General features: G+C 41.2%; 2 protein-coding genes across 5 annotated transcripts; one reads left to right on the forward strand and one right to left on the reverse strand.

Moving 5' to 3' along the window:
- LOC133404516 (phosphatidylinositol 5-phosphate 4-kinase type-2 beta) lies at nt 1-22,906 on the forward strand. Of its 4 annotated transcripts, none has more exons than XM_061680470.1 (11): nt 1-623; nt 5,262-5,359; nt 9,761-9,857; nt 9,953-10,105; nt 10,337-10,483; nt 13,981-14,019; nt 14,209-14,322; nt 14,477-14,735; nt 15,961-16,064; nt 16,814-16,867; nt 19,257-20,283. In XM_061680470.1, exons 1-11 carry the CDS (start codon nt 480-482, stop codon nt 19,335-19,337), a joined length of 1,290 nt encoding a protein of 429 aa, XP_061536454.1. In that variant the 5' UTR covers nt 1-479; the 3' UTR covers nt 19,338-20,283. The 4 variants fall into 4 exon arrangements, with proteins under 4 accessions (XP_061536454.1, XP_061536453.1, XP_061536456.1 ...); XM_061680469.1 differs by lacking the exon at nt 19,257-20,283 and adding an exon at nt 17,058-19,236; XM_061680472.1 differs by lacking the exons at nt 16,814-16,867; nt 19,257-20,283 and adding an exon at nt 21,982-22,906.
- Nucleotides 22,824-27,759, reverse strand: psmb3 (proteasome 20S subunit beta 3). Its single transcript, XM_061680474.1, has 6 exons — nt 27,607-27,759; nt 27,126-27,310; nt 26,948-27,055; nt 26,685-26,862; nt 23,033-23,127; nt 22,824-22,955 (listed from the first exon to the last, which is right to left on the reverse strand). Exons 1-6 carry the CDS (start codon nt 27,607-27,609, stop codon nt 22,907-22,909), a joined length of 618 nt encoding a protein of 205 aa, XP_061536458.1. The 5' UTR covers nt 27,610-27,759; the 3' UTR covers nt 22,824-22,906.
- Between the last annotated feature and the right edge of the window lie 86 nt (nt 27,760-27,845).

Here is a 27,845-nt window from a genome sequence, read left to right on the forward strand (position 1 = left end):
TCTTGAGGAGATACCGAACGCAATCCTCGGTTGGTGATGACTGACAACAATTTGAGCGCATCAGAATGAGATTACCGGATTTCAAGTGAACCCGAGTCACGTCGGCTTTGGGCTATAAATACTGGAGCGGGGCTAGAAGAGCTGTCGGACTAATGTTCGCCGTGCCGGGTTGTTTTTAAGAAGCAAAGCGCGCTGTAGCCTGATGGCCGGCTAGCTGCCGTGTGGACCCGCGGCCTGCTCGGGAGGAGGAAGGGTGGTGACGGCGCAAAATGCTCCACTACCCCTGACGGCTATCCAAGACAGAGACTCGCTTCGAGTTGAACGACGAGCACAATGCACCTATAATTTTTCCAAGTTGTGAAATTTTCAGATTTTATATTTTTTTTATTTTAAATTTTTCTTAATTTTATTTTTTTGCGGGGTGATTTCGAGGCTCCGTGAATGCCCGTGGCGCGTGCCCTGAATTCCCAGCCCGCGACATGTCATCCAACTGCACCAGCGCAGCGCCTGTCAGCGCTAGCAAAACCAAGACGAAAAAGAAGCATTTTATCGGGCAGAAAGTCAAATTGTTCCGAGCAAGCGAACCCATCCTCAGCGTTTTAATGTGGGGTGTGAATCACACGGTAACTTTTATTATTATTATTATTATTATTATTTAAAAATATGTTAATATTGACTCCCAAATAGTTGTGTTTATGTGGCCGGGTTGATTTAGCTCGTTTGTTAGCCGCCTGTAGGATGTCTAAACCAGGTTGACGTGAGCGTAATTCCTCTACTTTATGGCTATTTTCGTTCTGGTGTGATGGGTGTGTGCTTTCGGAGTGTTTCGATTTTCAGTCGTCAACCCGTTGCAGTGCAGTTTGGCTTCAGTGTCGCATGCGTGTGTCTTTGTGGAACCACCGTTCAGACGAACATACAACATTAACGAGGTCGTCGTCATTCGGTTGCAAATTTGTACTCTTAAGCACGTCATAACTTTTGGCATGTGTGTTTATGGACAAGAGAGCTGGCGTCGAATGCGCAGGCATGGTGCGAGGGGAGTGACCGGCAGCTGGAGCAGCAGGTTTCTCGTTTTCACTTGCGTTGCTATTGAAGTCTGTTTTTAGTAAGACACTCTGGTGGTGCACCTATACATGCTTCATAGATCATGCAAGTTGCATCAATTATTCCAGCTCTTTCCAAAAATAGAGATTTCATTTTTATTTTTATTACCCCCCCCCCCCCCCCCCCCCCCCCATTCATTTTTGCGCATGTACCTTCCCTGTGGTCAGAGTTGTATTTAAAATGTTTCCCATTCATAATAACACAGTGAGAAATTGGTAAAGCACGTTCGTCTAACAGTTCTGAGGTTTTGGCCTTCCTGTATGGAGTTTGCGTGTTCTCCCATGCTTGCGTGGGTTTTTACTTCCGGCTTCCTTCCCCATTCCAAAAACATGCACGTTAGGTTACTTGAAGACCTTTTCAATTAGTGTGAATGACAGTGTGTTTGTCTGTATGTATGTGCTAAGCAAACGATGGGCGACAAGTCCAGCTCAGCTGCGACCCTAATGACAACTCGCGCTGTCGAAGATGGATGCATGGATGCCCCTTTCATGTGGCGAAATAAGTTAGGAAAAAACCCCCCAAAAAAACCCATTTGTTTTCAGCATGGGCCAAGGAAGAAATCTAAATTTGAATGCTAATCCACTAAACTTTGTTGGCAGCTGTCAACCTCTTTGTTTTGTAAATTATTGCTACTTGACGGATTTGTTTGTTACATTATCGACCTCTGTTTAATTTTAACAACAGGGCTCTACCCTATAGTTAACTGCAAAGCAATTTTATAAAGGCTGCCTTGTTCCTCTTTATATACAGTACATTATTAGCCGCTATAGGAAGTAGTAGAAATCTACCACTATCCAGCCTTGTTCTTTAAAAAGGCCAAGTTCATAGATGTAGCACTTGTTTTATCTTGAAAGATTGTACAGGTGTTCCATATGTGCCCGGTGAACATGCATCACATTCACTTTTGGCTGAGCCTATGAATTGCTAAATATCAATACCAAAGGTTGCAGCTTTTCTGATATGCAATTCTTATTTTAAACAATGACAGGAGTCCGTGCAGGTCTGCCTGTTGATTGCAAGCAATGTGTATCAGTTAGTTTTTACTGCATCGCTGATATTCAGTGGATGAACTTTGGCAGTGGGTGTGTGGGTGCAGCTCATGGGCATTACTGATCTGTGGTGTAGGCAGGAAGCTATCAGACAGACGAGCTTTACTCCTCTCATCAGTAGTTGAATGCATTTTAATGCCTGAAGCTGAGAGACAGTGTTGTTGGTGTTAAGCTAAGCTTCTGGATAATGTCAGTACATTTTCAGGAAACTCTTGAGAACAGTTTTTTAATCTAATGGGGCAAAAACAGGGTTGTTTGCATTTTATTATACGCTACAGCCAGCCAGTTGCATTATTGTTTCAGAAAGTCACACGTGAATATGATTTGCTTTCAAATGGTGCAGCCCTCTTCCATTTGTAGTCCTCCTCTGCTTCAGCAAGTGTTTTGAAAACAATGTTTCCACATAGTTGTACAGTTCATTTTACCGTTTTATCCATCTATTTTCCGTACCGCTTATCCTCACTAGGGTGGTGGTGCATGCTGGAGCCTATCCCAGCTGACTCTGGGTGAGAGGCAGGTTACACCCTGAACTGGTCGCTAGCCAATCGCAGGGCACATATAAACAAACAACCATTTGCACTCACGGGCAGTTTAGATGTTTTTGTAATGTTGGAGGAAACTACAGTACCCGGAGAAAACCCACGCAGGCACGGGGAGAACATGCGAACTCCAGACAGGGGAGGCCGGATTTGAACCAGAAATGGATGACGTAGCATTTTTTGTTCTTTCTTTTTGCCGCATATGTTCTGTAATTCCACGAAAACAGGCTTTGTTTGTTGAATGACAGGCGGGACACCCTGGACTGGTCGCCAGCCAATCGCAGGGCACATGTAGACAAACAACCATTCCCACTCGTGTTCATACCTATGGACAATTTACAATCTTCAATCAACGTAACATGCATGTTTTGGGAATGTGGGATGATACCGGGTTCAGTTCCCACTAAGTGACTGCGTGAATGTGAGTGCAAATGGTTGTCCGTGTCTATATGTGCCCTGCGACTGACTGCCGACCAGTTAAGGGTGTAGTCCGCCTTTCGTCAGCTGGGATAGGCTCCAGCGCCCCGCGATCCTAATCAGGATAAGCGGTGTTAAAAATGGATGGATGGATGACACTGGAGTCCCCGGAGAAAACTCAGGCAAGCACTCCTCGTCAAAACTTGCAAATTTGATACAGGAAGGCTGGAGCCAAGTTTTGAATCATGAACATCAGAACAGTTAAGCAGATGTGCTAACCAGTTAGGCCACCAAGATGCTGCTGGATTTGCAGAACATGTACGTTAAAAATCTGCTATGAGAAGGCTCATAAACTGCACAATTTGTGTTCTTTCTGTTCCATTCCCATTGTTGCACAAAAGGGACAATTCTCTGTTGATCAGCCAACAAACTACAGCCCTATCTTTGGGGTCACTTTATGGTGACAGTTATCCATCCATCCATCCATTTTCTGTACCGCTTGTCCTCTGTTTTCCTTTATTACTTTTAATAATGGAAATACAAAAACATGTACTCAAATGTACTTTGGATGGAAAAAAAGGTTATTGTCCCCTGGGTAGTGTTTGTGTAAACTGTAAGCTTGCTCTGCCATACTTTTTTTTCAGTATTATAGAAAAGAGGTTCTAATTTGGCCTTTTGACCCCTTTTGGGCGGTGTGGCGTGAGCCCTGCAATCGGAGGTTTACCGGTTCATATCCGCGCCTGTCGTGCAACTTTTAATTTCGGCCTACACAAAAGATTTAATGAAAGTCTACAAGTCTCAATGCATATAAGTGCTAATCATGCAATTGTTGATTGGAAAATGTTCAGGCGGCGAACCGTGTCCATATGTGACGTGTATTTGCATATTAAGGCTTCTTTATACTCTTGCCGGCGGTGACCGCGCTGATGTCACTGCGGCTATCCGGCGCGCAGTTTGTCTTTATACTCGAGTGCAACCCACGTGCGCTGTTTTGAAAATATACTGCGTTTTCTGTGATTAAAAAGCCACAAAATTAGATTTCTTAACCAATATTATATGGAAGTCAATGGGACTTCTACCAACCAATGTTAATGCGCATGCGCCAGAATTCGGTAACAATGACTTTTCGCGAACGCTCCCAGAGAACTTGTTTGATACAAAAGAGCAAATGATAATATTTTATGGGCAAATGAAACAAAAATATAACTTTTTGGGCAATGCACACAAACAGTATGTTTACAGATAGCACAATGAAGCCTTTAAGGAAAAGAACACCCTGCCAACAGTCAAGTATGGTGGAGGATCCATAATGCTCTGGGGCTGCTTTCCCTAATCTGGTACTGGAGGCCTTGACTGTATCACAAGTATCATGTAATAAGAAAATTATCAAGAGATTTCAGAACGAAATGGCTTACCCAGTGTAACAAAACTTGTTTTTAGGCGAAGATCATGGATCCATGGAATGGTTGAAAAGGAAAAAATGGACAGTTTTAAAATGGTCAGCAATCAGTCCTGATCTCAATCTAATTGAAAATCTTTGGGGGGTGCTGAGGAGAAAATCCCACATGAGAAGTGCAAAAAGCTTATAGATGGATACAAGAAACGTTTGGAGGCTGTCACTGCCAAAGGGTGTGCAACCAAATATTGAGGAGTGTTGCCAATATCGCTGTGCACGTGCTACTTTTTTCTTTAAAATTACATCATCTAAGTTGGAAAAAAAAATCTTTCTTAAATTACTTTGGACCTCCAATACAAAGATCATAATGAAAAGTTTGGTACATTTCCATGTATTTCTGAAGATATTATACAGGTTATGCAAAAAATGAAGGCGCGCCAATAATGGTGAGCACAACTGTACATGTGTATGGAAAGATCATGGTTGTATTATGTGAAAATTCTTTGAGCTGAATTCATGGAACGACTGAACAAGATTTTTCTCAAGTCGGTGTTTGTGTACAATATCGGTGTTGTTAACAGCAGCTCGCTCTTAAGTTAATGATTGCTATTGGTCAACGCATGCAACTCGGTGATTAGGTCGCACTTATCTTGTAACGCGGTAATTTTTATGTTTCTTTCATTTCCATGTTATTCTTAATATTGAATATGTATTCTCTCTTCCCTTGTCTGACACATTGCTCTTTTCCGCCCTCAGATTAACGAGTTAAGTAATGTGCCTGTACCCGTAATGCTGATGCCAGATGATTTTAAAGCCTACAGTAAGATCAAAGTGGACAACCACCTATTTAACAAGTAGGTACATTGATGTTCCTGTGCTCTCATTGGCCATGAAGGCACATTTGAAAAAATGTCGTAATATGATTCTTGCTGTTTGTTTTCTCAAACACTTTAATACTGTTTCACTGGTTCTGCACGACATTGTCCGAGTGACGCATACTGACCAGTGTCATTTAAGGTTTTCTGTTCCGCTTAGATTTTTTTTGGTCTTTTGTAATCCTCAATTTTATTGTTAGGAAACACCATCATACACATGTACAATCTCATGAAAACCTTCACAGTTATACAATGCAATTAAAGGAGACAGGAGATGATGATCTATTTTTTTTCTTCTCTACAATTTAAAAGTTCACTCACATGCCTGGGAAATGCTTTTGTCAAAATATCCCAGGGATCAAGAATTATCTTGTTTTGAGAGAGCCTCCCTGCCCCATGCATGTGAGCTAATGGTCATGCTGCCACATACACTGCTATGCCAAACGGGGAGTCGTGTTTTCCTTACCAGAATGACTCGAGGCAAAGCTAAGGGTAGCTGCGTGTTAAGCCCAGAGTCTAAAAAGTGAATGTGAACTGCGATCCACACACGAGCACCCACAAAGACCGCATTGGGTTTGTGACTTCATCACCAAGCCTGAATTCAATTTATCAATGAGTATGTGGATGCGTGTATGTGGTGCATGCAGCGTAAACTTCGCCAAAAACAAGTACCCACCAACATTAAGTATATTCAGCTAATCAGAAAGTAATGCTAATCTGTTTATCCAACAAAACTCAAGACAGCTCTGTTTTCTCTGATTCAGCAATATGTTCGTACTTGAATTTGGAAATTTATAACCTCCGAACATGCGTACAAATGGTCAGCTTTCGGAAAAAAAAATCAAGCACCCGAAATGTACTTTGTATAGAAACTACAGTCGTTTATAAAAACTGTATCTCTAACTGAAACTGGGAGTTTTCTAATGTGTTGATGAAATGTCCTAAATAGGGCTGCAGCTTTCAAATATTTTAATATTCGAGTATCCTACTTTTTATTTATTTATTTTTTATTTTAATTGACTAATGGAGTCTTCGGATCAATTATATTTTTGCTTCGTTAAAGAGCAATTATGAATCCACAAGACAAACTCGCTTAAAAATGAATGACCAATCATTTTTCTTTTTTTAAAGAATCAACTGTTTTCTTCCCTAAATTCAGGGTGCTTGTTAAGCACTGTGAGATGTCTCAGCTTGACAATGAACTCTTTTCTGACATTCCAGGCAGCTACTGTATATACCAATAATATTGTAATGCCCTCAGAAGTGGTCAAGGAGGAAAGGAGTCGCCAGTGCACTTTCAGTCACTTTATTAAAGTCGCAGCAACACAAGAACATCTTATGAGCTGCTGTTGGCCACAGCTCACGCCAACAGCATCTTATCCCAGATTGACTTTTCCTTATGCATACGTCACACTCCTCACCTCCGCCCGCCCAGACGTACACGCATAATTACTGATACAGTATCAAACACAATCAAACTGGGAAGGCTGGCAGAATATGAGTTATAAATAAGCGGATCCCAGAGGCAGAAAAAAACTGAGCATTTGTTTTGTTTTCAAAGTACTCAAAACATTTGAGTATTCGTTGCAGCCCTCGTCCTAAATAACCGTGAAATGGAGACTTATCACTTTTACCCTGGTTCCATTCAAGTGCGAGTATGTCCTGTATGTGTGTATTGGCCGCTGGTAGGCTGTTGGCAGTGGTCACTCAACGAGCTGCAGGTTGCGTGAGTACATGCGTTATCACATTTCGTATTTTGTCCAAGGCTTCAATGTTTTCGTATCAACCAAATACATGCTAAAAATATCAAACCACATTTCCCGAAATTTACAGTTGACAAACGACCGTCAGAAACATTAAAGGCAAGTCAATTATTCTTTCAAATCCCTATGATGATCAAAATTATTGTTATATTTGTATGTGATTGTACAAAATGTTATGTAAAGTGATCACACATATTATTAGACCCGCCACTTGACGTGGTTGCTTGTGACGACTCTGACCGGCATACAGAAAATACATAAGCTCATATATTTTCTGTCACTAAATATCTAAGAGAACATCAAGAAAATCACATTTAAAAAAAATGTATGTGCATTTTCTTGAGTGAAATAAGTATTTGTTCCCCTACCAACAATAAAGAATTTTGGCTTCCACAGAGAAGTCCTCTCACTTTAAGAAAAAAACTTTTTGCTTTCTATGCATGTTTTGAGTGCCACCTTCTCCAATTTAACTTTGGAATTAATAAAACATTAACATCATTACTAGTAGTGATGCACCAAAATGAAAATATTTAAACGAAAACGAGGAACCCAAGGCTGAAAACCGAAAGGAATTTTAACGAGTATTATTACTAAAATAGGCATTTATTGGTATGACTGCAGAGCTGTCAACCTATAGAAATTCACTTTCAGAACAGTTTGCCTGGATTTCCATATTTAAAAAATGATGTCAAGAATATTACTTACACTGTTATTGCTGTATATTATGTAATAGGATACAATTAATTCTACATACTGTTCATTTGCACAAACAATCATTACTCTATAATCGTAATCGTCAAATTATGGCTTTAATATTTTTTATTTTAACGGATTCATTGCATCAACCTTGTAATGGCGGACAGATTTGCAGCCAAACGTCTTTTCTTTGATGCTATTTTTATATTTCCTGTATCCAGTATTGCTGCTGAAACTATGCAAGTTCCTCCATTGTGGGACTAATAAAGGTTATCTTATAAATATTTATAGACTCCCTTTCTCAAGTGACGTCTGGGGTGACGTACAAATTAATTTCCGGTTCCATGTGGCTGCCTAGCGTTATTGTGTATTACAGTATTTTGTCTCTAGACATTTATTCAGTTGCCTGTTATTTTGCTCTTTAAATTTGGTTACTGCCTGCTATAACGTTGTTCGAGCCAGACCTATGGGACGAGTACTGTATCACCCAATCACTTATTTCGATGTTTTGCGACGACATGTCACGATAACTTGGTAATTAGCCTGTCTTCTTCATCTTTTTCCTGTTAATTACTCCTCGTTCTCCCTTCGTGATAACAATACTTGTCGAAAGTGTAGCTTATTCGCTGCCATTCGTGACTTATGCTGTGTTGACACCGGATGCGAAGCGAACGTTCGCCTCAGCAGCTTGGCATCGTATTTAGCTGCGTTAGCTGTAGCAAGTTGGTAGCTGTTCAATGTGAATGGACGCGTTGTTTTTTTTAAAAATGTATTTATTTTTTTTTTATACAATGCTGGTCGCGGTTTTCACTTTACTGACAGCATACTGTTTCGATCGTTTTTATTTTTTTATTTTGTATTTTTGGTGATGAAAGTGTTTCGGTCTGAAACCAAAAATGCACTTTTGAGCCATTTTCAGCTGAAAATTTGGTGTATCACTACTTATCTCATTCACTGCCAGTCCTCCCTCCATGTTAACATGGATGTTTGAATTCAACAGCCGTCAATTGCAGTGAATTGTATGGTGTCAGTTTCTGTGTTTAGCAAGCTTTCTGATGATACCAACCTTTTGAAAATAGGATAAAGTTTAAGAAAGTTATGAAAGTTTTGGGGCTATCTTTCGCAACTTGAAACCTTTTGTTTTTTTTGCCCAGATGCATCAAATGGATGCCCTATTATATGGAATTTGGGGTGCGGTTTATGCAGATTGCTGCTCAGCGGGCACAAGCCCATCATTCGGAATGAGCTCTGATTCACTAACATACGCACAGTTGTCAGAAGAAAATTGGCCGGTACGCCCGTGTCATGAATCCGATGGAGATTTTGCGTAGAGGCTCAACTTGTGCCCAGAGTAAGAACATTTCTAGCCATTTATTAGTGAATGGGGGTCTATGTTGTCTGGTCATGGCGTAAAAGACGAAGATTTTTTTTTCACAGCCTAGCTTCTATGTCAGTGTGGAAAAAGTGGATACAGGGGCAGTTTTTATGTAAATTCCTTGTGCTGTCAGGTCACAAACCAGTGAAATTTAGAACTACTCGCTCATAGACACATTGTTCAAAAAAACATTGTTCAGAAATAGAGAGCTAACAGAATAGTTATTGGGTTGTAAAATTTCACGCTTAAGCCGGGGGGGGGGGGCACCCAACCACTTATACACCCACATAACCAATTAAAAAGTCAATTTTATACAATGTGTGTATGTAAAAGGTGTACAGTGAATGTACTTGTCCCCTTCCGCTGTGACGGAAGTGTCATGAAAGTGTTGTATGTCCTTTTGCATGGGATGTTAGCAAAAGGATGCTGTGATATTCCCACCCAAAAGGAACAAATGCATTTGTAAAAAGAATCTTAACATTGTGCAAGAGTCAGACAAAACGAGCAAGCATAACATTGCTTGACTGTGTGACTCTCCCTTGTCAGAGAAAACCTTCCTAGTCGCTTTAAGTTCAAAGAATATTGTCCCATGGTGTTCCGAAACCTGCGGGAGAGGTTTTGCATCGATGACCAAGACTACCAGGTAAGCTCATAGTGACAACTAGTAGTATTGTAATTGGATGAGCTCCTGCGTATATCAGAGAGGTTTTTAAGGAATCCTGTTGTTCTCTCTCGCAGAACTCTCTTACGCGGAGTGCTCCCCTCAACAGCGACTCTCAGGGTCGCTTTGGCAGTCGCTTCCTCTCCAGCTACGACCATCGATTTGTTATCAAAACTGTGTCCAGTGAGGACATCGCTGAGATGCACAACATCCTAAAAAAATACCACCAGGTAGAATGCTTGCAGTTAAATTTTGTTGACTCCCATTTCCTCCAACTCCATGTTTGAATGCGGTCAAGGAGAAACCATTACCATTACATTTCTTAACTTCTGAACATGCCTTTAAATAATGCAGCACTGGGGAGAAGAATAACTTTATTCTGTATCTTTAACAACATCCTTGGTTTCTCACTGCCACTCTTTGTGTCTCTATCTTTCCTCTCCACTCTTCATTATCCACAGTTTATAGTGGAGTGTCACGGCAACACGCTGCTCCCTCAATTTCTGGGTATGTACAGGCTAACTGTGGACGGGGTGGAGACGTACATGGTAGTGACCCGGAATGTATTCAGCCATCGCCTCACTGTCCATCGCAAATACGACCTGAAGGTATTTTGGCTCGTGTGTCTGCCTGTTACGTCTCTGATTTCTAACACAAGCTAATCCAGCAGCAGTGCGCACAGTGATGGGTCAGCCGCATATAGTAGCAAGTATATGCTATGTGTGGCTCACAAACCTGCCAACGCAGCACAACGTGCGCCCATGAGGACAGACAAATAGATAGTGTAGATACATATCAGTTACGTCCCTCTTCCACATCACGGTAACAATTACTGGTCGCCCAAGCTGATTCGTCATTGAGGCCTTCTTATTGAGTTTTCAAGTTTAGCATTACGATGTGTAGGATAAGCTAACGTATTCGTTCTTTGCCGCTCTGCAAACACTGTCTGTTTAGATCACAGATATAAAACACGTTTGATAATTAGTTTTCCGCGTGAGCCTAATCAAGGGACTGTTATTTAACAAGGCTCGAATTAAGCCATCTTGCATCGCAGTTTGCGAGTTCAAATTTGCATGTTGCGCTTCAAAACACTGTGAATCACAGTTTTACCGCAGAGACGGTCGCGGAGTCTGATGCATGCAGGGGCGTATGTGACACAACACGCTTACGTCACCGATGTGTGGGAAGTAGGACGCCGAAGTGAAGCTATTCGGTTGAAGGCGCCAAATTGAGAAGAGAAAAAAAGAGAGAAAATGGCGAAAGCTTGGGAGCACCCGTTCGTTGTAACATGGACGTTTCCCTCCACCGAAGAATCGTGAGACCCGAGAGAAGAAGATGAAAGTAACAAGTAACAAGCGCAAATCAGTGAGAATAACATTAGTCTACCTTACTAACATAACATTAGCCATGTGGAGGGTCTGTGTTAATGATGAGTACCGTCAAATGTGGGGCTTGTTTATTACTAAGGCGACAAGTACAGTATAATGCTACCATAGCAACCATAACGCTTAAATGCAGTCACTGTGTCACATATGGCCAGTATACTACCATCTGGTGATCTGTAAGTGGCACAACTTTGAGTCAAGTAGGCGAAAAACGTGGCAAATGTGGCCAGAGTTAGAAGAGCAAAATGGGTCATGTACCCAAACAGAGGAGGGTTTTAATCCAGTCAAGTGAAGGAAATATTTGTTTTCGCTCGAGGTTTCTTCATTTTAGTTTGAACAAATTGAACACTTCCAAAATTTGTAGGAGTACAAAGAATATTTCTTGCACCTAGTCAGCTGGTCTAAGCTCATAAATGCACAGCCTTGAACCTAATTTTTGAATGTAACAAAATGCTAAAATGCTAGCTGCACAAATGATAGATGCACAAAGGCTGTTAATGCCTCATCTTTTATGCATGATGTGAATTTCAAAAATGCAAACTTGATAGAAAAAAAAATAATAGTTGTACATTATTAAGTGAAAGGTCTTATTTTCTTTTGTATTCATCATTGCTCTTTAACCAGGCAAAAATAGTTGCTCCTAATACTAGATTATTCGATAGAATTTTTAGTAGGATTATCGAGTACTGAAATATTCTCTAGGTGAAGCCCTACATTCAACTCGGTCGTTATATTGTCGTTATATTGTCGTTTTATTAAACAATAAAACCCTTGCTTTGGTTCCATGTGCGTTGTTGTTCCTCAAACTTTGAAAGTTGCGCCTCAAATGAAAAAAATGATAAGCAAAACTGCTCCCGAATGAAAAAGATGCATTTTGAGCCTTGCTTAAGGAGCTTTTTCACATTATTAAGTTAAAATAAAGATCTGTCAAAGGCTTGCAGTCATGCAAAAATGTGTATTTCGGCCATCCGTAACTGATCTCACAAGGAGAAATGTTTGCAGTACGCTCAGATATACATGAAGACACATTTTCAAATAGTTTTATTCACTGATATATGTCATGCTACTTTAGATGGTCCAGATGGAAGAAGTTGCGGATGGTTGGCGGATGCTCACCATTCCGCAACAATGCTGCGACATCAGCAAGGAGGTGACAGTGTGATGTTTTGGGCTGGAATAATGACGAATGACATGCCTTGCCCAAGGGTGTTAAAATGACCTCTGTGGAGTTTCTGACCATTTCCTGCCAGGGCTTTTTAAAAAAAAAAAAGAACCATTCCTTCTGCACTAAAGTAACTGTCATGCAAAACAATGTACCATTTCATGCTGCAAAAAATACAAATAATGCTTCAGCTTCTATGTGTATAAAGGGAGAAAAACTCATGGGTGGCCACTCGTGCGCGGACTCTCCCCCTTAGTATTATAATGGATATGTATTGAGAATCAGAGTCGATCAGTCGAACAGAACAAAGTTTCTAGAGGGGAGTGAGAAAAAAAGACAAAAGACAGCACTAACTGTAAACAAGATGAGAAAAGTATATCCTTATATATCTAGAACAATGACACATTAGATAGGAGTGTTGTATGGGGCAGTAGTGCTACACCCTGTGAGGGAAAGACAGGACAAGATAGGACAGGAGAAGAAGCATGCAGGACAAGGGTCGTGAACCCGGCTGTACAACTGAAGGGTGGTGGGAGTGACTATGTAAATGATAAAAGTCTATAGGACGTGTGTGAGGGAGGGGATACCCAAGCAATTCACATATTCATGAGTTGTTTGTCGCAATAAGTGAGTGGCCCCACACCCGGTGAAAGAGTCCCAGGGTTGTGTGCCTGCGGACACATCCGAGTGAATTGACACCGTTTCGCATGCACAATGACTGACAGAAGAGTCCTGTAATTGCTGTGCCTGAGGACCCCACCCAATCAATCGAGAGGCGGGATCGGGCCCAGGAGTCCACCCGAGAGACCACTCATTACCTTACCTTGACCCTGTTGCAAAAGTATGGAGCATCCTTAAAAGATCTACAGTACGAGGGTGGATGGCGGTATCCTCCAAACCGCAACTCTGGGAGGCAGTTCTTGTATTTTCAAATGAAATACAGCCAGAAACTATACATGGAATTACAAGTTCAATGAATGAGAGAGGTAAATTAATTTCAGACGGGTTCGTACCTTATATTTCTGTCAGGCTTGACAGCCGATATGGCAGATTTTTGTGAGTTCAGCAACAGTATGCACTGTTGTACATAACAATTTGTAACAACATATTATATTTTCAGTAATTTATGCCTCAAAAAACACTGTTGTCATTATGGTGGTTTTAAATAATTAATAAAATAATCAATTCATCTAAGAATTAATGAATTATGTCCATCACTAATATACAATGCTGACGTCTTCACAGTCTTGTTTGACATTCTAATCTGTTTATGGTCAATAAAACATTCCTAAAGCAAGAAACCAAATGACGGACAAAGACTTCTGCGCAGTAGTGTATTTTTCCCTGTCAATCTTTTTCCTCGTTTTATCATTTGCTCCACTGCCAGTAGTTGTGAACATTGTGGCCCACTCCCAGCTAAGAATTGATTTCATGGCAGGTATGCCTTTTCACCTGCCAAATATCCTTTGGAGAAAGTCTGATATGAACCCATCCATCTTGCGTCTTGTGTATCATCTGTTTCTGTCATTTCTATTTATACCGATAATTCTTCTTTTAGGGTTCCACAGTCGCAAGGGAAGCGAGCGACAAGGAAAAGGTACATTTTATTATTATCAGCGAGATAAAAATAAATGGAATAAATTAGTTTACTGTCGATCTATTTTAGAGGGCAGCTTATTTTAATCAGGGATGTGTTGTGTGCGGACAAACTAGAATTCACTGATGTTTGTCTAAGCCAGTTGTTAAGGAACACTCTGAATGCCCTGTTGTTGTCCACTCTCCTTAGGCGAAAGAGCTCCCCACTTTGAAAGATAACGACTTCCTGAATGAAGGCCAAAAGCTGCAAATAGGAGACGACAACAAGAAGTACTTTTTGGAGAAGCTAAAACATGATGTTGAGGTAATACTTTGGTTGAAGTGTATCTGACTTTAACAGTTTCCTCTGTGTGAAGCAAGAGTTTGTGAAACATTGAAGGAAGGAGAGCTTTAGTTCTCAGTGTATCTATGAAACGTGACTGAACTACAGCTGTACAAAGTGGAATGTTGTGTTTCAGTTCTTGGCCACTCTCAAGATCATGGATTACAGTCTTCTAGTGGGGATCCACGACGTGGACCGAGCAGAACAGGAGGAGATGGATGTGGAGGCTGGTGCAGATGAGGAAGAGTATGAGAATGACGGGATGTGTGGAGGCGTGCTCACTGGTTCCTTTGGCACACCACCTGACAGCCCAGGAAACCCTCTTAACTGTGGATTCTTTGGGCCCGGGGACTTTGACCCCTCTGTTGATGTTTACGCAATCAAGAGCCATGACAGTGAGTCTTTAAAAGTCTTTAAGATCTCTGTGCTGTTCTCCTTTTTGCTCATGCACGTCATTTACTCTTAATTCACATTTGTTGATGTACTGTAAACATGCATTTCATTTTTTGTTTACCCACTGGGCTAATTCATCATTATGAAAGTAGAACCAACCTATCAGTTACTTCTTGTCAGATCAAATATCAGCACAAATCAGCAAAATGACAAAGTGACGCAACACCTCAAACCTCCCAGGAAAAACTCAATTACCATGTCAGAATTTGATAGTTGATCAAAAAACTGTAAACGAAACTGTTCAGCAGCTGAAACCATCAACTCGCCTTCTTGGACTCAATACCAGCTGACTTTCCCAAAACTATTGTGAAGTTGCAGCGAACTGATTTGCAGCAAGTAATGAATTGCTCATTTGAGCCCGGTGAGTTTCCCAAACCACTAAAAGTAGCTGCGATTAAGCCACTTCAAAAAAAGAGAATGCTGAGCGTTTACATGTTAGCAAACTATAAACCCATCTCAAACTTCCCGTTCAAAGCCAAGAAAGTGTTTTTTAATCAACTCTGCAAATTCTTGAACTTAAGGACAAATTTGTCAGGTTTCTGACCATGTCACAGTACAAAATCAGCTCTTGTTAAATTTCTAAATTATATAAGGTTGAACACTTGACTGAGAGATATCAGTTCTAGTCTTATTGGATACAGGAGATTGTATGTATGTATTGTTGAAAAGGTTGGAACCTTGGGTAGGTTGAACAGGTAGGTTAAATGGTTCAGCTCCTACTTGGAGGAAAGGAGTTATTGGCATTTGACCATTGGAAAATGTGAAAATTTGAATCTAATCGAATATCTATGACGTTTGGGGTTCTTCAAGGGTCAGTTGTTGGGCCCCTTTTATTCAGCCTGTATATGCTACCCTTGGGTCAAATGCTTCAGAACTTTGACTATCGGTAGCTATGCAAATGAACACGCAGTTCTATCTCGCACTGTCCCCAAATTATTACAATTCAATTGAAGTGTTGTGTCACTGTGTGAAACAAATCACTGGATGAACCAACGTCCTTCAGTTAAACCACAAATAAAATGAGGTAATAGTTTTCTGTAGTTTGTTTTTAAGTGTCTGTAGTACTTTTTTAAATGCTGTTACTTTTAATGACTGTATGTAAAGCATATTGAGTTACTTGGTGTATGAAATGGGCGATGTAAATAAAGCTGCCTTGCCTTGTGCTAGGTGCTGTCAAAAAGGAGGTGTACTTCATGGCGATCATCGACATCCTCACACATTATGATGCGAAGAAAAAAGCTGCACATGCTGCCAAAACTGTGAAACACGGGGTGAGTGACATAACTTTGTAATTGACTTTGTGACGGGCATGATTGATTGATTTAAACCTGTAACCATGTAGTGGTTACGCCAGCTGACGTATACTAGCATTTGGCCCTTTACTTAAATGTCCAACGCTGATTTGCACCACCGGCCACAATGGCCTTCAAATGATCGAGTGGTGACTGGGAATAAAATGGTTACAGTTTCCGATAAACCGTGATACCATATTTCAAATACTTAGTACAAATTTAAAACGGTAATACTATCTTGTATAGTGGACTTAGCACAATGTGCTTTGCTGTGTGCACGGAGAGAGCGAGCGAGCATGAGTGTGGGAGCAAGTGGCGCTGAGCTAACTGCAGCAGGAGGAAAATGATGTGAACCCTTTGGAGTTTCCATCCATCCATTTTCTGTCCCGCGTATCCTCACTATTTTTGCATAAATTAGTAATAAAATATGGTCTGATCTGCGTCAAAATCCCAAGAATAAACGGAGTCTGCTTGAACTATTACCACACAACAAAATGTATTCTTTCATATTTTTATTGAACATAACGTAAACATTAACGGGGTGGAGGAAAAATTAAATCAAACCTTGCGGGGCTCTACACTAACATTTGCACTGATAGGACTTGTGCGAGCAACGTTTTCAGTTGGTAATTAATATTTTCCTCAACTCGCTGTGTGCACCAATGTGAAAAAGAAAAATCGCTGTACAGAGGCTACCTCAATCTCTACCTACCCGTCTCCTCCAATAGGCCTCCAATGTCCTTAACAACCCACCCCCGACACCCACATCCAATCGCATTCAGGTATGTTCAAGGTACAATCAGAATTTGTACTGCTCTAATAACAATAACACTGTGGGATTTCTACTTGCTAATTGTATAAAATAAAACAAAAGGACCAGGCAATGGTTTTCAACAATGTATCTTAGCGAAACTTCAGTTGTGTTATGTGGGCTGTTGTCGCAAGTTATACGAGTTCTGACTGTTCCTAAAGGTGTCAGTGAGTTGGGAGTGGGACAGTGCGTGCACGTCTCTGCTCAAGCTCTGCTCACTGTTGGCTCAGCCGGCAAGACGGGAGGAGAGATGGCAGTTGGATTGTTCCTTTGACACGTTCAGCGTTCATTTTGACAATAAAGAGGTTATTCATAGACTATGGGTTGCCTTTGTCATTGTGTAAGCAGACGCTGCGGTAGCTTGTCTTGTTACCGTTACGAGAGCGCGTTTGGTGCTAGCTAGCGTTATCAGTTTTCAGACGGGCGCGCATACAGACACAGTATTTCCCCTACACAGGATTTACTTAGCGGGCCGCCTAAGTAAATTGACAGCCGGCCAAGATTATGAAACTAGAATTGCCCCCCACCCATAAAAAAACCAAAACACACATGATCATACAGTACAGAAAGAAAAAGCTCCACTCTGTCTGCCTCACAGCCCTGAACAGTTATTAGCCAGGCTAGCTAGCTAGCGTCTCTAGTCGCTAGATTATTACGTCTGATAATGCATACAAAACGACAGCGTGGCACGACATGGTGCCTGTGATTAGCCAGGCTAGCTAGCAACATTGTTTTTGTTGTTGTTGTTTTTATTTATTTATTATTATTATTATTATTATTTTAAACCTGTCCTGTTCAGTTGCATGGCCTTGCAGAATGGTGAATCTGTATGCCTTTGCGCTGGAACAGTTTAGCTGTGCAACAGCGGAGTCTGAAATGCTCCCTCTGCGTGCTTATTAATTAATTTATTTATTTATTAATGATTCTGATGTTTATTGAAAATGCAGCCGGACAGAAAAGGGTTTTAGGGGACAGGCAGAGGGAAGAGTGGATAAGGGGACTAGGTGTGAGGACCACAGCAGAACAATAGTGAGACAGTCTAGATATTTGAACACAAGTCACATTACAACAGTCATTTGTAGATGGGGGTTGGTGGGGGCATGCAATAACTAACCAAGAGAACAAGATGAGAGACAAAGGCAGTCGTGCGTAGGTATCCTTCAATGCAATAAAACTGGGGTCGGCAACTAATTAGGCCTCGGACAAAAACTCAATTGCAGGCTAAAATTGCATTCTCATCAGGCAAACCCTGCTTTTCCTACTAAAAAAACCCAAAAAAACCTTCTTTTTCTCATTTGCACTCTATATCATGTACAAAACATAATTTAATGAATTTAGGTTATTAATTCTCGTGCCTGGGATGTGTGTGCCCCCCCTCCGGTGTTTCCGAAATTGTCCTTCACGAGTAAGAGCATGTGAGAGCTGAATGTTCGACGAATATCAAACGTCCGGCTAACTTTGTCTCGCTCATTCCTAACCACGCCGAGGACAAACTAATCGTCAGATTAACATCAAACTTCACGGGAAACAAGAATAACGGTAGTTCATCACATCAATATACCTGTCAATCGCGTCAAAATCCAACGAATGTGTGATTTTTGGATGCCGAAATCGAGGAACATTTTGATTTGGATCATTTGTTTCTCTTTCTGTGAAGCGCCTTCGAAACATGTCATGTGAAAACGGCCAGTGGCGCGAAACGGTTTGGGGGCCGCTTTTATTTTATGCCAGTGCAATGTAAATAGTAACAATTGTAATGCCTTTGATTAGAGTTGAGTTATGATGTACTTTATTGCCGGAGAAGGAAAGGACAAGCAGAAACGTTGCACTTTCTCCGTCGCATCACATTGCTCGCTCTCCCGCCCATTCAATGGATCTGAGCATTAGCTGAGCGGAAGTGATGCGGCGGCAACGTCACCCCCGAGGATGTAGGCGCTTGTTGCATTTCTGCCCCGACAAATGGACGTAAGGATGCCTGTGACACTAGTTCGATGTAGTGTTTTCAACTAGCTGAACACCCTGTTCATTTAGTCATCTGCGGAGAACACCAGGTCGGCCTTTATTTGTCATCTGACCATGTTTTCACAAATACAGACTCTAAACACTGTATATGAGTTAGAATTCTATTTAATAACAAGTCGTAATAATGGGCGCACGGTGTATATTGGTTAGCACGTCTGCCCGCTGGATTCAAACCTTGACGCAGGCCTTCCTCGTGAGGAAGTCGCACGTTCTCTCCGACCTTGTGCGGCTTTTCACCGGGTACTCCGGCTTCTTCCTAAATTCCCAAACCGCATGGCCTTAAGTTTGCTTTCGGTGCATTTGGTCATCATTCTCATTCTGTGGCTTCTGTTTCCCAGGCGGGGGCTGAGATCTCCACGGTGAACCCAGAGCAGTACTCCAAGCGCTTCTATGAGTTCATGTCCAATATCTTGTCATAGACTCTTCTCCACTCTGCCTGCCCAGCCAGTCAGTCACACAAGTGTACACACAAATTAGTCCACCCGACTCCCCTGCGTAGGACAGTCTCTCTCGTCCTCGTCCTCACCCTCTTCAATGGTTCCATGGTTAGGTCATGTTTTGAGGCTGTTACAAAACCCCCAACACAAACAAACAAAGAAAATCCTTAGTTTGGATGAATTTGAATTTGAATTGTTGCGCCTCTGTTTCCCAGTCCGAATCGGCTACCTTAGCACTCCTCTTGCCAGCACAGGAACTGTCTCACTGATGCCTTGAACTCGTGTGTCCGCTTCAGCAGTCTCTTTAGCACCGTCTTCTCACTTTCTATTCATGTTGTAATTCCTTTGATTTGCATTACACGCTTACATGTACACAAACACAGTCAGATTGCATGATGTACTCTTTACAAGTCTTCTCTGTTAGTATCAACAATAGAAAAACAAACCTACTGCTGACAATTTGGGAAAACCGGACATAAATTTTCATATTGATGATGTATTACAATAAGTAATTGAATGGAGTTTTTAAACAAATGCATGGCTGATGTGCACATGAGAATCCACTAGCAAGTTTTTAACATCAAACCACTGAATTTAACATCTGAGTGTTACAATGGAAACAGGAAAAAAAAACTGGTGTTGGAATGTTAGGTTGCCATAGTGTTTTGTTTTGTTTTTTATATTTTGTAATATTAAACATAAGCTTGGTGAAGGTTGGTCAAAGATTCATTGAAAAAAAGGGGAATTCAGCAGCAAATACATGTTCTATCACAATAAAAATCTTTTTTTTTTTTTTTTTATATATCTTGTTTACATTGATGTAGCAATTTTGTGTTTGTATACAGTATTGTTTTGTTACCGACAGATATTAGAAAAGAAAAGGTTACTTGAAAATGATTCATTGCATATTAAAGGGAGTTTTATCTTGCGTCCGATTATTTCTTTATGAGCCTGAATGGTCGGAATGTTGCATGTGTACAGTGGGAGGAACCCATGGGCAAAATAAATTCTTACATCATAGCAGGGGCGGGCGGTGAGTTTGGGACCTGGGGCCTCATGTACAAAGACTTTCCTACTAAAACAAGGCGTTCGCTCAAATCCAGAAAACGTCGCACGCACAAAAATATCCAGATGCATGAATCCGAGCACATTTCCTTCGTACATTCCAGTCAACGTGGAAATGAGCGCACATGAGTTTGTTGTCACGTTTCTGTGGGGCCAATTATGTATTACTCGTGCACTCACTCCCAGACTATCGCACTACTCGTCACTTTAAACCGCATTGCACAATGGTCATTGCACCGGACTATTGCAATATTAGTCATTCGAACTGCTCTAAGTGCTAGTGGACTCTGCATCTTTTTGCACAATTGTTTTTTGTCAATGTCTTTCTGTCTCTAAAGTGTTCTGTAAATTGACTGTCTGTTGTCGTACTAGAGCGGCTCCAACTAGCGGAGACAAATTCCTTGTGTGTTTTGGACATACTTGGCAAATAAAGATGATTCTGATTCTGAGGAGTAGCCGCCTTGATCAATTAATAGGCGTCCTCACAAATATCAGTGGTTCATTAAATACACTGGTTAACAAATGAATTCTGAGTCCTTGCCTCAATTACATTGTTGAAATCAAATGTTGCCGGGCGTTAATTGTTCATCAGTGCTAATTGTTCATGTGTCGCTGATGTGCGCATTTATGATAACGGTTTCCCATCATCACCTCTTTTAAGTGTCGCCAAAGCACCAAAAGCTGCAGAGAAGTGCGCACGCCAGCCATGCAGTTGGCATGAGGCACCGCACATTTCCGCGTTCATTTCACTCTTGATACAGCTGAACTTTGCCGTGAAAAAGAACGTGTGCCACGTTTTTGTGCATGAGGCCCCAGGTCCTTCAGTGACCTAATCCACCTCTTAATAACACCATCCAGGGACGGCGCCACACTGGGGCTTGGGGGCGCTATAGCGCCGTCAGAAATCGTTTTTTTTTTTTTTTTTTTTTTTCTCAGTAACTCAATTCAAAAAGAAACTAGTATCATGTGCTTTTCCGGTTTCCTCCCACATCCCAAAAAAACATGCATGGTAGGTTAACTGAAGACTAAATTGCCCGTAGGTGCGAACGTGAGCGCGAATGGTTGTTTGTTTATATGTAGGCCTACGATTGGCTGGTGACCAATTCAGGGTGTACCCGGCCTCTCGCCCGCAGTCAGTTGGGATAGGCTCTAGCAGGCCCGCGACCCTTGTGAGGATAAGCGATACAGAAGATGAAGATGAGTATCGTGTGCATCTGCAATAAAGACAGGCCAATTCCTACTTCATTTGTTAAAAATATATTTTTTTTTACGTGATATGCAAATTTATTGAGATGGTGAATTTTGGGTTGCTGTTGTAGATAGCTATAATCATCAAAATTATAAACAATAAAACAATGAAATTCCGCTTATCTAGTCATTGACAGGAGTCTTGTGGCATTAGGACATCGTAATTTAAAGTGGCATAAAACTCTGAATTTTTACAGTAAATGGTTTATTTGAATGTCAAGTGCATTTACATTAATAACTGGGTGTAAAATGAAACAATCAAAATGTGTCCTGATGGTCTCACCTTGGTAAAGCCCATGTCTGCTTTTTCCAGAACAATCACAGAATAGCGTTTCACCTGGGTCAACTACTGTAATCAGCACATTCCCCAGGTGTGTACAAAAAGAACCCAAGCGCACCAGCCCTTCAAGTGAAGTGCAACGTGACCCCTCACAACATGCCAAAGATTCAACAACAGAACAAAGTCCTGATCATCAAGACTCTGAAGACATCTTTCATGTATCCAAATGTCAAGTGGAGAGGAGAAGACAACCAAAAAACAACTGTCTCATATTTGCCAAGTCCCACAGCCTGCAGAAAGATGGACAGTGGAAATCTGACAAAAGATAGTTTTTTTCTGAGGAGTCATCTATCGAACTGAAATCCCAGTCACCACAAATACTGCCAAAGACCTGTTGGAACACATACGGACCCAAGATTCACGCAGAAAATAGTCACGTTTGGTGGGTGGGGGGGGAATCATCGTTTGGGATTACATCCAGTACAGTGGCATCTGAGAGAGCTCCAGAATTGGCCAGCCCAGTCACCAAACATAAAACATTTTTGGACACGTATGCGGTAAGATGAAGCAGCAGGCTTGGGAGACGAAACCAAAGATTCTTGATGAATTCTGCGAGTCCTGGAAGACTGCGTTCTTTGCCACTCCACAAAGACAACTTCTAGACAAAGCCATTTCTGATTCCAAGTGATCAACTACAAGTCGAGTTTTTATTTGTTGTTTCTACAACTTGGACAAGCGACAAGACTTGTCAGGAACTGTATATAATTAACCATTTTCAATTGAACCACTGAAATTAGGGTTTCCACAATATTCTAGTTGATTGGGATGTATCTGTAAATGCCGCATTTATTTTCCTTGAGACACTGACAATGTCAGACTGTGTAAACATGTTTATTTATTAAACAATATAAAGGAGGGGAAAACAGTTTCAGTATCAACATTTGAGATAGGTGCAGTTCTAATCCATCCTAGCCTTCAAGGTTCTTGTGGTGATCTTGTCTTTCTCTCTGTCAGAAAAGAAAAACCTGTTAATCACCACAAATCTTATGGCTCCAACCTATCAACACACTGTCACCGTACTTACATGACATGTACGACGACACCCATGCCAGACACTGCGTCTCGATCAACTGCGTTCAGCATGGCCTGCGAGATGGTCTCAAAGAGGTCCTCGGGCTCCTGTGTGATCAAACAAAAACATTAACATATACTATACGGGGAATACCAATTATATCGTGGGTCATTGGTTGCGCCCCCACGATATTGTGGATTTTTATTTGATGCGTTTTTACAGTCCGTATTTTGTCCAAAGTTTGATTTGTGCGCCTTCGGTGTAGTACCGGTTGCAAGAACATGCTTGGCAGCGCTGAGGCCTACTGGAAGAGATCCAGCATGATTAACTTCAGTCCCAAGCAATTTGAAGCAAGCATGCTTTGACTCTTATTTTGAGGAACTGTGCGAGCGAGAGTGACAACAGGCGCTAACAAACACTCTCTAATGCTGTGAACATTGACACTAATTTTATAGTTCTGGACTTCGAAATGAAGTCTGCAGAACGAATACCCCACAAGAGAGACATCCGTATTTATTTTAGGTTTATTTTCTGATGGTTTCTAACATATTTTAACTCGCCCAGATTGCGGTTGAAAACCTGCTTGGGCTGTGACATCAGTGCCAGAAGCAGATTTGATTTCCCCATACCAGTGAACATATTTAGTTGGCTCGCAAGCAAGCCTGTGGCGTAATTATCACCTACACAGGTGGACAAAATTGTTGATGAATGCCAAACCTACAGTGGTCACAGAAATAACTTGAATCTGACATAAATAATACATACAAATTTAATGAAAATTAACCCATAAAAAAATCAGACCTCACTTTTGAATTGTGGTTCAAAAGAATTCTTTAAAAAAAGAAAAATGATGGTACCCCGACAACAGATTGATAATAATTTGATCATAGGGACATGAGAGTGGAATTTGCCAAACTGCAGATAGATGAGACAAAATTAACTTTTTGGCAAGCCACATCATCGCTATGTTCACAGACTCAAAAATGAATATTGCCAAGAAAAGAACACTGTCCCTACTGTGAAAAATGGAGGAGGCTCTGGGGCTGCTTTGCTACATCTAGCACAGGGTGTCTTGAATCTGCGCATCGCGCAATGAAATCTCAAGGTTGTAAAGGCAGAGAAATGTGCCACCCAGTGTCAGAAAGCTCGGTCTCTGTCACAGGTCATTGATCTTGCGACAGGATAATAACCCAAATCACAGAGTTACAAACACCCAAGAATGGCTAAGAGCAAAACACTGGACTATTCTGAAGTGGCCTTCTGTGAACCCTGCTCTTAAATCCTATTGAACATCTGTGGGAGCTGAAACAACTGGAGCAGTTTGCTCAATGAAGAGTGGGCCAAAATGCTGAGAAATGCACAAGTCTCATTGAAAGTTACAAAAAGTGAGTGATTGCCACAAAAGGTCGTGCAACAAAATATTAAGGGTACCAGCATTTTTGTCCAGGACGGTTTCATGAGGTGCAACAAAACGTTATGTAGCTTAGCAAGCTAGTGCTAGCACTGATGGTTGTACGCAGACATGCCAGCATTATGTCGAATCATGCTCTAAAGTTTCGGTGTATGTGCAGTAACAAGTTAAGTTTAGTTATAATAAAGTAATCCAATTACAGTAAGTAAGCACCCAATATTTCTGTCATGTTGTAATGTTGGCTTGACCTGACTGATTAGACGACATGGCTGGACTAGAGCAGTGATTTCCAACCTTTATGGCACATATTTTACAATTGAATAATCTCACAAAAGGTCGATACACAGTAATTACTGTATGTACCTCCAGCCATCTAACAGAAGAGCATTTATTTGTTCTGTACGGTCACTTGGCATAAATAGTGGAACATAGATACATTATTTCTTGTAAATGAATAATTTTTTTGAGCACTTAAGTAAAATGTGATAATTTCACCGGTATATGCTAGCAATATAAGGTATGATACCATCTTCAGCAAAGCGGTACTTGGAAACTCAAGCAAGCTGTATTTTTATTTTTTCCCCCCTGAAAGTATCATTTTGGAGGTGGAGGGATTCCGCCCGACAGCGATGATATATAAAATATGACTACTTCCACTTTCTAGTGTAGTACTGTACATTCCTTTGTCCACACTGGCTATGTAGTGAATTTGGTCACCACTTCTGCCACCGACAGCAGAGGGCAATATTCACAAACATGGCAGCCCCCTGAGATGGATACAAATTGAATAATTCATCTGTTTATTTCTTATTCCACAAACCCAATTATTAATCAGAACACCGTGTTTAGACTAGCAGAGGTGCCAACCTATAAAAGTTCACTTCCAGAACAAATGTCTGAATTTCCATATTTGTCAAGAACATTTCTGTGCGACAGTCACAATCATAATCGTTACTAAATTATGGCTTCACTATTGGTTATTTTAATTCCATCAACCTTGTAATGGTGGACGCAGTAAGTACCAGTATGTGAGATTTTGACATTCCGTCAGCAAAAATATCTGTCTATGGATAAATTCCCCTTTGCCAATCCCGTTTTCAACCCTGGTAACAAACAAAAAACGCATGTCTATTAAAACAGATGAATCAGATCTCAAACGTCAACATTAAAACTCAGTACTCTATTTTGCAAACAAACAAATAACATTGCTGATCGACTGAATTGGATAGTTCATATATGGACAATAGTTTTGGTTTCGAGTTTGCGCAATGTACTTTTTGCACTTGTATGCCATCAGGGAGCGTACAGTCTCAAAAATAGAGAGTCAGTTGATTAGCCTCAAGGTGTTATATTTATTTTCTTACATATGGGAGATAACCTAGAAAGTCAGGAGTAGTGACCCCTGAATAGAAAGCTAGACTGACTATCTATATTTACCAAAAAAAAATAATAATAATCAGTGGCGATTTCAAACAGCACAAGATTGCTGTTGCACTTAAATTTGCTGGAATCAATTACGTTATTAATTATTTGTAATACTTCATCCTAATTAATTATCATTTACAAAGAAATCCAAGACATTCAAATTTGCCAATATTCATTGAGCTTGTTCCCAGTAATTTTGTATTTGCATTGTGTAGGCTTTTCATTTTAGTAAATACATTAGAAGAGGTCCATCCATCCATTTTCTGAGCCGCTTCTCCTCACTAGGGTCGCGGGCGTGCTGGAGCCTATCCCAGCTGTCATCGGGCAGGAGGCGGGGTACACCCTGAACTGGTTGCCAGCCAATCGCAGGGCACATACAAACAAACAACCATTCGCAATCACATTCACACCTACGGGCAATTTAGAGTCTCCAATTCATGCATGTTTTTGGGATGTGGGAGGAAACCCGGAGTGCCCGGAGAAAACCCACACAGGCACGGGGACAACATGCAAACGCCACACAGTCGGGGCCGGGGATTGAACCCGGGTCCTCAGAACGGTGAGGCTGACACTCTAACCAGTCGTCCACCGTGGCGCCCAGTTAGAAGAGGTAAGCATGATAAATGAATACTTGTAACCAAAGAAAACAACCCCAATTTTATTGACATGATCAATCAATTTGTCATAGAATACCTGAAAACGTACTATATAACGGAATATATCGTTATTGTGATATAAAATGGCCCATATCGTGATAGAATATGTTTTCCATATCGCCCAACCCGAGTTCACTGTCCACATTTTTAACTCTTTTGACACACAACTCACCATGTCCGGTTCCCACAAAGATTCACACATGCCGTACATCTGCTCCGAGCAGGTCCCGCTCACAACAAAGTCCTCCGTCACCATGGGACATCCGATTAAGTCCAGGGAGCAGATGAATGGCTCGAAGGTCTTTGGATCTAGTCCCGCAATCACAGGCTCGATGTAGTAGGGCCCGAACCTAAAAAGTAAAATAACCGTGACGTTCCATTTTATGTGCATGCTGCTTTTTGGAGATTAACGTGAACCCAGGAAAATGCACACACCTCTTTTCGTACAGTAGGTTTGACACCATGCTCATAAAAGTCTTGGGTTTTATCTGGCGACCCTCCTTCAGCTCATAAAGGTTCAATCTGAATTTCAGCCTCTGGGATCTGTATGCATTATAAAACAGAAATTATGACAGTGACAACTTCCCTCAAATTGGTACACACACACACTTACACTGTCTGAACATCAGTGGCCAGTCCGGCTAGTCCGATGTACAGCCTCTCGCCCATGGGGAAGATCTTCTGGAAGTCGGTTGTGACCAATTGAGCCTGAATGCCAAATCTGCGGTCGGATGCGACGGCCACACAGTTCTTGCCCCTCATGGCCATGACGGCCCCTCCATTATAGGACATAATAGACTGCATGGGTGAGGGACAAACAAAGACAATCAAATAATTCATGCAGAACCAATATGGGACACGAATCAATATAGGTATATAATATATAAAAATAACACTTCCGGATATAGTTACAAGGCAGTTCTCCTTTCAAATTGATGTACATAATACAATAGAACAAAATCCTTTTACATCCTCGGCAACGTTTCCCGGCCATGCTAAAGGTACGAATATTAGCTTAGCCGGTGTCTCCCGAGTAAACTTAAAATTAGTTTCAAGTTTCAACCCCGGTGTTGAATAATTTGGAGTATTCGTACCATTGTGAAGATGCTGTAGTCCAACTGTCACAAGTACAACGCTACACTTTTAAGCCTTGCTTGCCTTTTTGAAACGACTAGCTTCACCGAGTGACTACACAATTTTGGAGGAACACAAAGATCATACAAACGCTCCACTATGTTACGGACTGCTCGAATATGATTGGCTCCTTGAGAAAGACTCTATTGGCTGTCTCGTTGGTCAACGTAGTTTGTTTGAGGCGCGTTAAAGTGAAACC

Source organism: Phycodurus eques, chromosome 6, assembly GCF_024500275.1.
Source record: "Phycodurus eques isolate BA_2022a chromosome 6, UOR_Pequ_1.1, whole genome shotgun sequence".
NCBI lineage: Eukaryota > Metazoa > Chordata > Actinopteri > Syngnathiformes > Syngnathidae > Phycodurus > Phycodurus eques.